The following is a 15,074-nucleotide window of genomic DNA, read 5'->3' as shown; positions in this document are numbered from 1 at the left end:
ATGCTTTTTAGGTAGAAAAGGGGCTAGACATGGATCAGGGAATCATAAGAACAGAAAGAGCTTCTGAAAAGGGACACAAATATATAAGAGATGGTGAAAGGAATTTGGATTTAGCATTCCAGTACCTTTAGTTGGTGATATAGCAGTTTAGTAGAGGGTAACTTTAACTCAGTAACAAAGACTTTTCAGAAACTCGATGTAAAAGAAAGAACTTTACCAGTGGCTCACGCCTGTAATCCCAACACTTGGGGAGTCTAAGGCGGGCAGATCACCTGAAGTTAGGAGTTCAAGACCAGCCTGGGAAACGTGGTGAAACGCCATCTCTACTAAAAATACAAAAATTAGCCAGGTGTAGTGGTGCGTGCCTATAATCCCAGCTACTCGGGAGGCTGAGGCAGGTGAATCACTTGAACCCAGGAGACGGAGGTTGCAGTGAGCCAAATAAATGCCATTGCACTCCAGCCTTAGCGACAGAGGAAGGCTCCGTCTCATAAATAAATAAATGAATAAATGAAAGAATTTTATATTTTGTACTGGTAGAAATTAAATTAGAGATCAGTCACATTCGATTTACCTGGAGTTTGGGAGATAGAATGTTTTCAGAGTTAAGTATGGTAATTAAAGAGTTTCTTTGGGATTTTGGTTGGATTGGAGGAGATAACTTAATGGGATGAGGCAGAAAACAGTTAAGAGCCATTGTAGATTACAGATTAATGGCTTTACTGTAGAGCCTTTAATTAATCTGTGGTTTCAAACTCTCATCCAAGCTTTGTGTTTCACAGACTTGTTGAGCCCATTAAAGAAATGGAAGTCTCGCTATCTGATGGAGCAGAATGTCACCAAGTTACTTCGGCCTCTGTCTCCAGTCACACCACCCCCTCCCAATTCAGGCTCAAAGAGCCCCCAGCTGGCCACACCTGGCCCATCTCACCCAGGAGAAGAGGAGTGTCGAAATGGATACAGCCTCATGTTTTCACCAGTCACATCTCTTACTACTGCTAGTCGCTGCAACACTCCTCTGCAGTTTGAGGTGATTTGGGTTTGGTTGCTGGGAGTACTGGATATGAAACTCATCATTTGTACCTTCTCATTTCAAATATAATACCATTCCAAATGTTTCTTTACTATCTTCCTTCGCCATCTCAGTAAGAGAATGGGAAACCTCAGGGTCATTGTGGCCTGATACCTGGTAGCCTCTCATCTTGGCAGCCCCTATACTTCCCAAAATAGGCATACTGCTACCACAGATCCCATTCGTGTATCTTTTGCATGCAGTCCATCAGTCTCCATAAGTTTAGGTAGTAAGCATGCTAGATCTCCATCGTTATCTTTGGTCAAAATAGGCCTCTAGCTGCCTGTAGTATCTGTTAGTAACACTAGCCTGAGAGCACAGATGATATTGATTGATTGTGTCTTCGTTTCTAGGCCTTTAAATAAGTGAAGTGTCTTTCCCAGGTTGTTTGGTATTTTCATTGTGGCCTTAGCAGAGATTTAGAAAACACTGGGATATGGCTTATGGCGAATGCGGGTTTTTTCCACTCCAGATTACTTTCCCTCTTTGTTATAATGTCTTAGGAATCAGAAGTAGACAAGAGGCTAGCAACATGTATTCATGAGACAAATTTATTACCATCACTGTTGGATTAAGTTAGAAATGTCTGCCTCAGCTGTTTCAAAAAGCAATCTTGAATCACTTTAGTGTTCAGGTTTGGGTGACAGCAGGTTTCAATAGAATCCATGTATACTTTTTTAAAACACTTCATCTATTGCATGTTACTTTGATTTGTAATTAAAATGGACACTGTCTCTTTTTTCCTTCTCAGAAAAATTTGTTCTGACCACTAAACACACTCTGCTGCTCTGCCCCCTTGTTTGCACTTCTCCAGATGTGTTTTTTGAGAAAGGTGAACATTTTAACCAATCTTACGTTTCCTATTCAGCTTTTCCAAGTATGAGGATTCAGAATACTTAGCTTTTATGAGTAACTAAGAGGTAGCTAGCAACATTGAAAGCAGAACTATATTCTTTCTTACCCTAGACCTCTACTTTTGGAGCAGACCTCTTTCTGGGTGAGGGAAAAAACCTCCTGGTTACATATGAGTTATCTAGGGAAATTACTCTTTACCAGCTTCTTTATGGAATTCTTTCAGCCAGATAATAAAGCAGCTGTGATTCAGGCCTTTCTAACTTGACTTTGTCTACTTGCAGTTGACTTTGCAGTTCGCACCTAGAGCTTTATAGTAAGGTACCATGAGAGGAATTCTCCCTGGAGGGCATAAGATTATAGGAATAGAGTTTCATACTTTATCAATACAGGTTTTATTATAAATGTAGAATGATGAAAATTAGAAGGAGGCCGGGCGCAGTGGCTCACGCCTTTAATCCCAGCACTTTGGGAGGCTGAGGCGGGCGGATCACGAGGTCAGGAGATCGAGACCATCCTGGCTAACATGGTGAAACCCCGTCTCTACTAAAAATACAAAATATTAGCCGGGCGTGGTAGCGGGCGCCTGTAGTCCCAGCTATTTGGGAGGCTGAGGCAGGAGAATGGCGTGAACCCAGGAGGCGGAGCTTGCAGTGAGCCGAGATCGCGCCATTGCACTCCAGCCTGGGCAACAGAGCAAGACTCCGTCTCAAAAAAAAAAGAAAGAAAATTAGAAGGTAAGTCACTTTGCAAAACAAGCGGGTTCAGTACTCAGTGCGTTCCTTATCCCTTGTAGCATTTGGGATAACTATTAAACACTGCAAATATAAAGTAGTTTTGGTTTTTTTTTTTTTAATTGGTGATCATTTTAATAATACAGTTCATGTATAATGTTAGAATACCAGGAGGGAAGGAAAATATTAAATAGTAAAAGGTCCAAGGCATGGTTTCACTTGCAATTTAAGGAAATTTTACCTTTCTCATCAATAGTAGAACAGATTTCACCACCCTGACCCATTCTAATCACCATTTTAATGGCCATACTCTTTGCTGTGTTCTAGTACAGAGAGGTGGGGAGCCTTTTTTGTAGTAAAGGCTGTGACACATTGTGAAATATCAAAAAGGTGTCACATATAAAGACCAGCTTAGGCTGGGCATAGTGGCTCACACCTGTAATCACAGTGCTTTGGAAGGCTGAGGCAGGAGGATTGCTTGAGGCCAGGAGTTTGAGACCAGCCTGGGTAACATCGTGAGACCACATTTCTCCAAAAATAAAATATAAAACTTAGCCAGGTGTAGTGGCGTATACCTGTAGTCCCAGCTACTTGGGAGGCTGAAGCAGGAAGATCACTTACGACCAGGAGTTTAACACTGCAGTGAGCCATTATTGTGCCACTACATGCCAGCCTGGGCAACAGTGAGATCCCATCTCTAAAAATAATTTAAAGACCAACTTAGGCCAGGTACAGTGGCACACACCTGTAATCCCAGCTACTCGGGAGGCCAAGGCAGAGGAATTGCTTGAGCCTGGGAGGTTGCAGTGAGCCAAGATTGTGCCACTGCATTCCAGCCTGGGCAACAGAGGGATACTCTCTCTCAAAAAAAAAAAAAAAAAAAAACCACCTTACCAGATTAGTTTGGGGAAGGATATTTTTGAAAAGGAAAAAAGCATTCAGGAAAATGGTGAGAAGTCTTAAGTGCTAAGGGGAAGAAGGTAAGAAGATAAACAGTGGAAGAGAACAAGATCTTCAGGAGGGGAAAGCATCTAGAAAGAAGAGTGGAAGCAACATTGGGAGGGCAAGCTTAGTTAGCCTCTCCTCTCTACCAGAATAACCCTCCCCTCCTATTCTTGCCCTGAGAGCCATACTCCACCCGCCATTTCACACATACATGCACATAGATGTACACCACCCACTGTCCATGCCAAGTAAAATTCACAGCCAAAACCCTGCTTTGCTGAAGCAGCCTCATTTCCCCTACCTCAGCATATGCCTGCCACCTAGGCCACAATTATTCAGAGTCTACATTAGGCACCCTCTCCTTACCTCAGCCCTAGCACCGCTGAGTCGTTGTCACACTACCACCATCACTCTCTTCACGTGTTTCCATTTACATCTTTCCATTAAGCACTCACTGCTCAGTCTCTGTTTGTTATGGGAGTGCTGCCTCACCTGAAAGTCCCAAGGTGAAGTCCTACCCTCTGTAGGATGCAGGGACTTAAGTATACACATACGTGCTTTTTCTGCTCTGTTGCCAAAAATACAATGGATTTTACAAAATAACATTAATAAGGGTGGCTCCGGTCTAATTAGATTATGCCAAGAACCAACTCTAGCCTGTGAGCTAGGGATTCCATCAATCACATTTCCTGTAACTGTCATTCAAGAGGAACTGGCCATCTCCCTAACCATGTCAGCCCCCAGCACACTAACGTCTCCTCCTGGATAGCACTGGGAGGGCCTGAGGCATATAAGAGAATAAAGAAATGTGACAAGCAGAAGAGGCATTGGGTGAAGGAACAAGGTCCATCTAAGGAGGAATAAGGGGTAGGGTGCCCCTCAATAACAAATACTATAGGTTGCTAAACTCTCATCTAAAATACAAAGACGTATAACACTAAAATTTCACCAGTCTAACTCTTTCCTTATATGTGCTTGAGATGTTTACTTACAGCATGAAACATTATAACCAATTTATCCTTAAATGCTTTCAAAGATACCAGGAAGCATCTTAACAAGTCATTCTGTCCATTGAGATGAGTTCTGCAGTTAAATATTTCCCCTATGCATTCTTATTCAACTTCCCCGCCCCCGAAAAAAGTTGTGGCTAACATCTATGCTTGCTTTTATTTTTTGTTTGTTTTGTTTTGCTTCTTGACTTCGAGTAGATGAATAATAACAAGATGCTTTTCCCTCCTCTAGAACATATCCTCCCCTGAGAGTTCCCCTGCGCATAGGCCTGAGTCCCTGTCACCCGAGGTAGTTATCACACCATCTCAATCACACTTGGAGGCTGAGAGTGAGTGTTCATGAATGTGTTCCTGAGTGTGTGGGGAGGGCTGGGGATCTGAGTCAGTGGGGTGATGGGCTGGAGGGCGGCCACTCAGTCACAGTAAGTTGAATGAGTCTTCCTGTGTGACTGTGACTGACTACACAGGACTGTCAATGTAGATGGAGGAAAATGAAGGTAGGAGTGTGTGTGTTTGTGTGTGTGTGTGTGTGTTGTGTGTGTGTTTGGTGGGGTTGGTTTTTGCCGTTTGGGGGAGGGGGTGGCTGGAGTTCTATTAAAGAATAGAATCTAGAAGTCAAGATGCTGATATGTGGTAGGAGCCTTGTTAAAGAAAGGCTAATAAATCAGGAAAGTTGAGTCAAAAGTTGGTAAGAGCTGTTTTTTGAGTTGGGTGGTGACTTATGCCTTGTTCTAGGGTTAATCTAACAGCTCTGTAAACCAGATGTTTTGGCCTTTGGTTGATAGATTGAGCAGCTTCTTCAGGAAGGGAAAGTCATTCTGTCTTTCAGCTTTCCTACATTTTCTCTGCAGCTCCTTACTGGGTGCACAAGGAAACCAAGTGAGTCCCTGGCTTTCTGTCACAGGCCACCATTCTGCAATGGTTAGGATATGGTTGCTATACAAGTGTTATCTCTTAGGATATCAGTAGAGTGGTTTTCTCACAAACCCTACTGCTGTGGATATGTCAAACTCAGATTTTAGTGCTAGAGTTTCTATTATAAGCTTTCAGATGTAGTAACATTAACTCTGAATCTATTAATACATGGGACCTTTTTTCTCTTGAAGAGAAAGTTAGAGTCTCTCAGAAATATTCAACTGAACTTTAACCCCATCCCCTTCCAATAAAAAATTAGGGCATAATTCAGTGACAGTCTACTAAGTTCTGAATCAGTAGTAGTTCACAGGTTAATATGAAACTGAAAAAGGTTGTATTCCACTAGTATATTAGAGATTTTCTTGGTGTTTTGACTCTAGCTTGTTAGGAAAATAAAGCTCTCTCTCCTCAGTTGTTAAAGATTCTAAGATAACATAATTTGAAGACTGATATGGTATGGTATCTGGTTTTCTGGTACCATTCTTTGTCGGTTAGCTCTAGTTGACCTAGTGTTGGAAGTTTGGAGGTTATGATAACCAAATAGTAGGTGGGGTTTATTTTTGGTACATTTCAGCATTTCAGAATCTGCAGTGATGAGCATTAGTGGTCTTGTGGTATGTTGACGTACATTAGAGGATAAAGAAAGAAGAATTGAGTGGCCAGAAAGTTGTATGAGAAACACAACTTCTTTAACAGTGAAAGTGAGTGAAGAACTGGTTGGTTGATGTCTTTAATGCCATCCTCCTTTACTGAACCAGTAACTTAAGTACTTGCCTTTCCGTCTACCTTCTCCTTCCTGCACCTTTTTCCCTTCCCCCCACCTTCCATCAATATTAATTTAGAAATTGATAACCCCGGAAGCCAGTTATCTTAAGACACCAGTCTCATCTTAGTTTTGTGCATGGGGCTAAAGTAAATTCCTAATTATACCACTTGTCCCTTAGTGTAGTACAAGGTGACTCAGCAACCTGATGAAAGGCTAAGCAGGCAAAATAGTCACATTTAGCCAATTACCTAATTCTAACTTTCCCAGTATTTCCCATCCAGAAAGACTTGAAAGCAATTTTGGAAAGGCCGGGATTCTTTAGTACTCTGGCCTGTGTACACTGTTGCTACGTGGGACTTTTACAGAATATAATGGCTTTATCTGCTCTACTTCCATCCCTCTTATCTTTCCCTGTTCACCTGTGTCCCTCTCCCCTCCTTTCTGCCCTTTGACTTTTTCCTTTCTCCCCTACCCCATGTCTCCGTTGATTTTTATTCTTTCAGCTTTGTCACCGAAAAGACCTGGATTTGGCAAAAGTAGGATACCTTGACTCCAACACTAACAGCTGTGCTGATAGACCTTCCCTGCTCAACTCAGGTCATTCTGACCTGGCTCCTCATCCCTCCATCGGACCCACTTCTGAGACTGGTTTCCCAAGCAGAAGTGGAGATGGACATCAGACCCTTGTGAGAAACTCAGACCAGGCATTTCGGACAGAGTTCAACTTGATGTATGCCTACTCCCCTTTGAACGCTATGCCTCGAGCAGATGGACTGTATCGAGGATCTCCTCTAGTGGGGGATAGGAAACCTTTACATTTGGATGGGGGATATTGTTCCCCTGCAGAAGGATTTTCCAGCAGATATGAACATGGCTTAATGAAAGACCTCTCTCGTGGATCCTTGTCACCTGGTGGTGAAAGGGCCTGTGAAGGAGTCCCATCTGCCCCCCAGAACCCACCACAGAGGAAAAAAGTAAGTGTTTCATGTTATATCGGCGAACTTTTCAAGAATGTTAACCAAGTAATTTAGTAGATACTCATAAGTTTCTGCTGTGTGTTCCGCACTACTCTCAGACAAGTGAGACATAGTCTCTGCCAAATCCAGTGAAAGACAGGCTGTTTTAGTACAACTTGGAGAGTGTTGTAAATATTCAACAAATGTAAATGCCTGTATGTGCCATATACTTGTTAGGCAATTGAGAGGTTAGAACAGTGAAAAATAAATTTTACCTATTATTTAGTGTGTCCCAAGTTCAAGGCACTGTGTTAAGCTCTTTAAATGTGTTTTATCCTCACAGTAAGCCTATAAGATAGGCAATTTTCCATTTTGCACATGAGAAAACTAAGGCAAGTTGAGTAACTTTCCTGTGGTCACACAGCTAGTAAATGGAAGGACCAGGATACTACCCAGTTTGAGAGAGAAGGCTGGAGTGAGAGGTGGCAGGTTACTGATTTAGCTGAATCTCAAACAATAAGTAGGAGTCAGCCAACCAACAAATGAGGGTGAGGTATATTACAGTAGAGGGAGTAGACCAGGTAATTAGGTGGCACTCCATTGGGCGGGCAGCAGGCATGCAGTATGGTGCAAACAGTTGGATGTTGTTGTATCAGGTGGAAGGCCTGGGGAGCCAGGAGGAAAGTGCAGAGAGTGCTGGGCTGGGCCAGGCCATAGAGAGCTTGCTAATGGGTTGGGACTCCACTTCTAAGTAATGCCTGATCAAGAAGTCACAAAGCCAAAAATGTGCTTTTGTATAAGTGGTTCTCAACTAGGGGTGTTTGGGAATGTGTAGGAGTGTTTTGAATTGTCCCAGTGACTTGCATTTATTGAGCAGGGCCAGGGATGCTGAATGTCCTGTGTAGGGGACAGTCCCATGTAATGGCCAAACGTCTGTAGTATCCTCATTGAAATGAAACCTAGTGGTTTTTTATATTTTCATTATAATGATATTACCAGAATTTATTAACTTCTTTCCAGAATTATTTCTAGAAAATGCATATGCAAAACTGTCTATATTTTTGTTACATTTGGACAGAAAAATGAGAACCCTAAGGGGATAGAAGGAGGAGGAAACATTGGCAGATAATTTGGATTAAGATAATAATTGATTTTGAAGATTGTTGCATGAACAGCATTGACTACCGGAAACAAACATGAAAACAATCTTTGGATTTCTGGTTTTATAATATTTACTGTGTGCAAAAGTCATAGAAATCATGATATGTGATTTCAGAAACACTTCTGAAATTTATTGGGCACATTTAAGCATAAATTTAAGCCTATGCCAAATTCTGTGCTGGATGTTAAAGATAAAAAGCCAAATAAACTTGGCCTTTGCCCTCCTAGAACTTATAGTTTAGTCAGGGAGCAATCAAGACATGGTAATAGGTTCTACGGCCTGTGTAAGCAGTGTGCCAGAACAACCAAGAGAAGGCGTACTAGGCAGGGCACGGATTATGGTGGGCAGGGTGGGATGGGAGGTCTGCTGTCAGGAAAGAATGAGCAAGTATTAGGGAGATGAAGGGGAAGTTAGGGAGAACTTACGAAGTTGTTTTCTAGAGCTAGCTTGCTAAAATTATAAACTGGAAATAATAATTTCCTCTCTTTTTACATTAATTACATCTATGTGTAAGACAGAAACAGTAATAAATTCCTATTTATATCTTGAAAAATTGAGCATATTTAAGTACCCTGGAGCATTGGCTTTTTCTTTTGTTTTGTTTTGTTTTTCCTTCTCTCTCTCCCTCTCTCTCTCTACCTACCTCTCCCCACCTCCCTCTACCTACCTTTCTCTCTACCTACCTCTCCCCACCTCCCTCTCCTCCATCTCCTTCTCCTCTCCCTGCTTCTCTTTCTCTCAAACAGCTAACTCTAGGGGTTCCCAAGGAGTGCAGAATAGCCATCAGTCACCTGGGAGGCTTTTTAAACTATACAAGCTTCCAATTCTCCCTTCTCTAGGTACTCCCATTGTTGCAAATAACTATGATAGCATTCTTCTGTTACTGTGTAATGGTAACCTCACAAGTTTTTCTGAAGGCAGAAAAAAAGATGGTGGTCTAATTGGCAAACATTCTTTAGAAACTTGCCTCCTAGTTTATTATCTTCCTCTTACCAATTTCCAGCTGCCTTAAATATGTAGCTGTGCTCAGATCTCTTTCATACTCCCCAAAAAAAGTTGTCAGGGTTGGTGTCTGCTTTGTTTGCGTGACTTGGCTAGTGGTTTACTAAGGTACCATCTTTCCTTCTTTCCCTGTTGCTAGTGATCCACTAATGATATCCAGCTAGAGTACCGTTTTTTGTTTGTTTGTTTGTTTGTTTGTTTTTTCCTTTCTAGGTATCCCTGCTGGAGTACCGAAAACGGAAACAAGAAGCTAAGGAAAATTCTGCTGGTGGGGGAGGTGACTCTGCACAGAGCAAAAGCAAGTCTGCAGGAGCTGGGCAAGGCAGCAGTAACTCCGTTTCTGACACTGGTGCCCATGGTGTGCAGGGATCCTCAGCCCGAACTCCATCTTCCCCTCACAAAAAATTCTCCCCATCTCATTCCTCTATGTCCCATTTGGAGGCGGTAAGCCCATCAGATTCCAGAGGCACTTCTTCATCTCACTGCAGACCTCAAGAGAATATCAGCAGTAGGTGGTAAGTTTATATTTGATGTTTTATAGTTAAATTGGGGGTGGGGGGGAGTATATATCTAAGATCATTTCCAGTTTTACCTAAAATCTATGGGAACACTTGATGGGAACATCTGAGACAGCCAGCCAACAGTCCCATCTGTCCTGTTCAGCTGATTTAATAATGTCAGCTGCAACCCCCCAGCTTTGCAGAATTAAGAATTACCAACATGCCTGTGGAGCAGTGCTTTGGATGACATGTAGTTATGGATGCAGACGAGCTCTTTTATTTGGTGGGCACTAACACTGCCTTTCCTATTTCTCATTTCACATGAAAGGTGAGTCAAGAATCCAGCCAAGTTCCACATGAATTAACAACAGATGTCTCTCTTCCACACAGCTAGCATATACAGAGCAAAAAGACATTCTGAAAGGACTTGTCTGGTTTAGGGGAGACCACAAATTTAAAAATGAATAATACTGGTGGCAAATACTGAGGATCAAATGTGTGAAATAGAGAATGAAGCACAGGAGTTCAGGGATCTTGAACTGAAAAAAATAAGTCTGAAAGAACAGTCCTGGCTCAAATGTTTAATGTTCATTAATCTATGAAACCTTTATTAAACCAGTACTATGTATCAGGCACATGATTTCCTAAAGGAGAAATTTTAACATTTGAAATGGGGGTTAAGGGAAGTTAACACTTTAATCCACTTTTTCCTTGATTTCTTTTTCTTTAAAAGTGGTTGTTGTTGATGTTGTTTCTCTTTTGTGCCTGACATAGTTGGAGGCAGAGGAAATACCTAGTTTTAAATTGGTTCTGAAGAAAGTAATGTTTAAGAGGATGTTTTAAGAAAATACACTGTGCACTGGTTAGGGCTTCATTTGTTGTGGTTAAGTCCTGTGGCTTGAACTTGCACCCTGTTGCCTTTACAGGATGGTTCCCACGTCAGTAGAACGACTCCGAGAAGGAGGGAGCATCCCCAAGGTCCTCCGAAGCAGTGTGAGGGTGGCCCAAAAGGGAGAGCCCTCTCCCACGTGGGAGAGTAACATCACAGAGAAAGACTCAGGTGAGCCCATGGCCTTCTACTGCCACCACATTCAGGGACACATGAGCCAAGTCCTGTACAGTTCATGCCTATTGCTGAGTTGAGGTGAGTCAGTTTCTGATGCAGTTGGGCTCTGCCGTATGCTAGGTTCCAGCCCACTTATGCTCATTTGGGCTACAACATTTGTAAGATCTAGCGTTGCTTGCTCTCTGTCTGCTCTTTTTTCCCCAAGGAATACCTTTCTGTAACTCTCATCTCTCCAAAGTCCTGGAAATCTACCTCGATGAAGGATGAAGAGAAAGAAGACGGGAATCAGATCAGGCATTTAGAACATAGCCCATAATTAACCACTCATTTTGCCCTTCTGGCATGCTGCACTCACCCAATTTGTCACAAAGAGAGCAGCATGGGTTGGTGATGGCACTGGTGATTTAAATGAAAAATGGCTCTTTCTTACTTATTCTAAGAAGCCAAGTTGATTTTTTTTTTATGTGTTACCTTCCAGACCCTGCAGATGGAGAAGGCCCAGAGACACTGAGCTCAGCACTCTCTAAAGGAGCAACAGTTTACAGCCCTTCCAGATACAGCTACCAGGTGAGATGAGAAATTGCTGATCTCTAGCCATAGGAGTGTGTTCTGGGTCCCAAATTGTCCTGGTCATCCTTTGCCATTGAGATGCTATCTTTGCATATAGTTTCAGCAGCCTTGGAAATAAGTCATCATCTGCTTGTCCTCAGGTAATAAATTATGCCAGTAGATGAATAAGGTGATCAAAGACAGACATTTTACTGCCTTTGGTTTCCTAAAAAGAATACATGGTTAAAAGATGAAGAAAAAAAAAGTTTTATAGATGTCCACCAGCCATTTAAGGGACTTGTTCGCGTCCTTATTCTTTTCCTCCCAACTTTGTCTAGCTCCTGCAGTGTGATAGTCCTCGGACAGAATCACAAAGCCTCCTTCAGCAGAGTTCCTCCCCCTTCAGAGGACATCCTACACAATCTCCAGGATACAGTTATCGAACTACTGCACTGAGACCTGGAAACCCCCCCTCTCACGGTTCTTCAGAATCATCCCTCTCTTCCACATCCTATTCCAGCCCCGCCCACCCTGTGTCCACAGACTCGTTGGCCCCATTTACGGGGACACCAGGGTATTTTAGCAGCCAGCCACATTCTGGAAACAGCACTGGCAGCAATCTTCCAAGGAGGAGCTGCCCTTCTAGTGCTGCTAGCCCTACCCTGCAGGGACCCTCAGACTCGCCAACCTCAGATTCGGTTTCTCAGTCCAGCACAGGAACTCTGAGTTCCACCTCCTTTCCTCAGAACTCTAGGTCGTCATTGCCATCAGACTTACGGACTATCAGTCTGCCCAGTGCTGGGCAGTCAGCTGTCTACCAGGCCTCCAGGGTATCTGCGGTTTCCAATTCACAGCACTACCCACACCGTGGGAGTGGGGGTGTGCACCAGTACCGACTCCAGCCACTGCAAGGGTCAGGAGTCAAGACTCAGACAGGACTTTCCTAGGGCTTCTGGATTTGGGCAAACAGAACTGAATGAGCCCATAGCTGCTTCCTTCCAGCTGCCTCTGGAACCTAGGCCGAGCATATTGCTGAGGAAGGGGGGGTACAAGGTGCCAGAGGATTGGGTCTGGTGGACAAGAAACAAGACTTGTGGTCACAATTGGCCTCTGGCCTTGGAGAAAGCTGTAAATCTTGTCTGAAGCAGAGACTATAAAGAAGTTTCTCCCTGCTGTCAAGGGTACATTGTTGACAAGCAAATGGTGTTTCGGTTAGTAACGGTTCTAAGTGCAATGAGTTTTGTTGAAGCCTCCGTCTCCCATCCTTGCCTGTAGCCTGTAGTCACTTGTGCAGTGAGGACATCTTTTTAAATTAAAAAAAAAAAAAAAAAAAAAAAGTTTTCAAAGGAAAAAAAGTTAAAAGAGCCAACCTCAAAGCCCCAAGCCATCTGAGTACTGTTAGGGTTTTATGCACTTAAGAAAAAAGGTAGGTATGTAAATGTTCATCCTAAGACAACCATTCCAAAAGCAGGTATCTGGCCAATGTGTGTCCACCAAGAATACTGTTTATCTTTGTCTTAAGATCACCAAGAAATAGGCAAGGATAGTAAAGCTTGGAACCTGCACCAACTGGAGGGTGCTTGGCTCTTTGAAGAAAAGCTCATGGTCAGCTCTTGATTATTCAGGAGCAGATTATTTGAGTAGATTGTCTGAGCCTCCAACTGTTACCATCCTACTCCCCCTTCCCAAGCTATTTCACAGCTCAGTAAGCCATGAAGTAAGTAGACAAGAAAAAGGAATGAGACATGATATAGGCCAATTGCATTGCTACTTACCAGCTTTTGGCAATAAATTTCATTAGGAAGGATACGTAGTGGTTTGGGAATGCTTGGAATTTTATTTTTTCTACTCCCAATTAATCAGGAGTTGATGATCCCATGAGCAGGACCACCTCCATGATTGGGGAGCATGCACTTGTGACTGCAGGGTAAGAGTGGGAAGATAGGTTTGTGGAGTGGCACCGACAGGACTGTGATTGTGTGTGGGCCTGCCCCACATTTCTTTGGGGGATGCTTATGTGAGAGTGGGCCCAGTGAAAGAGTTACCAAGCCACCCACACCCCTAACACTGTTCTGGATGAGAGACGAGAGCAGACCGGCTTCTCCCCATCAGTGCATTGTGCCTGTTGTACACCCCTGGAGGAGCCCTGGAGCCAGCCCAGGTGGGGTACACAATCTTTTTAAATTCCATATGGTTGCCAGCTTATTTCTTTCACTTGTTTACTGTAATATCTGGCGTGTTTTTATTTATCTAATTTTGTATTCAGTTATAACCATGGTAGGGGTAGTGAATATATGACAGGTGTAATCCCTGGTGCTGCAGTGGACCTTCTTTTCTTTTGGACAAGATAATACTGTGAGTTTCCCTCCTTCCTTCCCTCTAATTTGTTTTCCTTTTTTCCCCAGCCTCTTGCATCCCCTTCTTTTCTACCCTGTCCTACAACTATCATATGCACAGTCTTCTCTCTTTGTGTGTGACTGTTACAAAATTTCACTTTTCAAAATTGAAATCAGGTGTTTGCTCAAATGAGGGGAGATTTTTTTTTTTTTTTTTTTATGCTGAGACCTCAGCAGAGTACTTTTCTTTTTGTTGTTTCCCCCACAAACCCATCAGTCTGGGAGAGCATTGGGAGTGGAAATCATGTTGCCTGGGATGCTGGTTTCTTTGTATATTATATAAAACGTATGTAAATGTCTCTCCATTTGGGCTGGGGTTTGCATTCTCCCCTTGGCTATTTAACCGGGGGGAGAGGCCAGCGGGCAGGCGGCCCTCACCCTGCCTGGCACGTGCAGAGACCCCAGCCACTCTGTGTGGGCAGGGTGCTGTCAAGACCAGACCTCTTGGGGGGGTAGGGGCGGGGGGGTGGGGGGAACTCTTGGAAGGGAAGAAGTATCACTTCTTTCTCAAGTGGAGTGTTTACACCTTGCTGTAACATTTGAACTTTCACAAGAGATGTAATAATTTTGATAATAAAATTCTTAACCATAATAATCATAAAGTTGAGAACTTCTTTGTCCAATTTTGTGGCCCTGCCTTGCCTGGTTTTCCTAATGCCATTTTTATCTGAGGAGAATGTGCCTTTGGTGGAGTTGTTTTGCCCGTCATAATGGGGCCAGGAATACTGTCTGATCTTCCTTCGCTTTTTATGATTGCAGTCAGGACAGTGTGAAGGCAAACCTGCAGCAGGGCAAGTGAACATTAAAAACTGCCTTGAACTTGAGTGGTGTTCCTAACCTTGGCCTCATTCATTCAGAAACTATTTATTAGTCTTTTTCATTCAAAAACAATGCTGGACATTGTTTTTGGTGCTGGGCTTATGGTGATTAGAATGCTGATTGGGGGTGGGCAAAATAAGGTCTCTTCTTTCATGGAGTTTACATTCTAGTGGAGGAGAGACCTAAACTAGTATATAATTTTAAATAGTCATTGCCATGTTAATTGTTTCATAGCAGATATGTGACTAAGACAGTTGAAGGAGCCACTCTAGATTGGTTGGTCAAGAAAAGTCTCTGAGGAGTTGACATTTAAACTGAGACTTCAGTGAC

General features: G+C 43.0%; 1 protein-coding gene across 35 annotated transcripts in view; it reads left to right on the top strand.

Moving 5' to 3' along the window:
- SETD5 (SET domain containing 5) overlaps window positions 1-14,520 on the top strand; it is an 81,239-nt gene extending 66,719 nt beyond the window's left edge. For 27 of the 35 annotated variants that reach the window (XM_063661795.1, XM_063661789.1, XM_063661785.1 and 24 more), the window contains 7 exons: window positions 783-1,030; window positions 4,846-4,902; window positions 6,798-7,268; window positions 9,628-9,929; window positions 10,841-10,974; window positions 11,459-11,547; window positions 11,868-14,520. In XM_063661795.1, the coding sequence (XP_063517865.1) occupies window positions 783-1,030; window positions 4,846-4,902; window positions 6,798-7,268; window positions 9,628-9,929; window positions 10,841-10,974; window positions 11,459-11,547; window positions 11,868-12,476 (1,910 nt within the window). In that variant the 3' untranslated portion in view covers window positions 12,477-14,520. The remainder of the gene's footprint in view (window positions 1-782; window positions 1,031-4,845; window positions 4,903-6,797; window positions 7,269-9,627; window positions 9,930-10,840; window positions 10,975-11,458; window positions 11,548-11,867) is intronic. The other 8 variants (XM_063661802.1, XM_063661798.1, XM_063661794.1 and 5 more) reach the window with 1 other exon arrangement.
- The last annotated feature ends 554 nt before the right edge of the window (window positions 14,521-15,074 follow it).

Source organism: Pongo pygmaeus, chromosome 2, assembly GCF_028885625.2.
Source record: "Pongo pygmaeus isolate AG05252 chromosome 2, NHGRI_mPonPyg2-v2.0_pri, whole genome shotgun sequence".
In the NCBI taxonomy this organism is placed as follows: Eukaryota; Metazoa; Chordata; class Mammalia; order Primates; family Hominidae; genus Pongo; species Pongo pygmaeus.
Note: the sequence above shows the minus strand (reverse complement) of the source record. Positions and strands in the feature narration are given on the sequence as shown.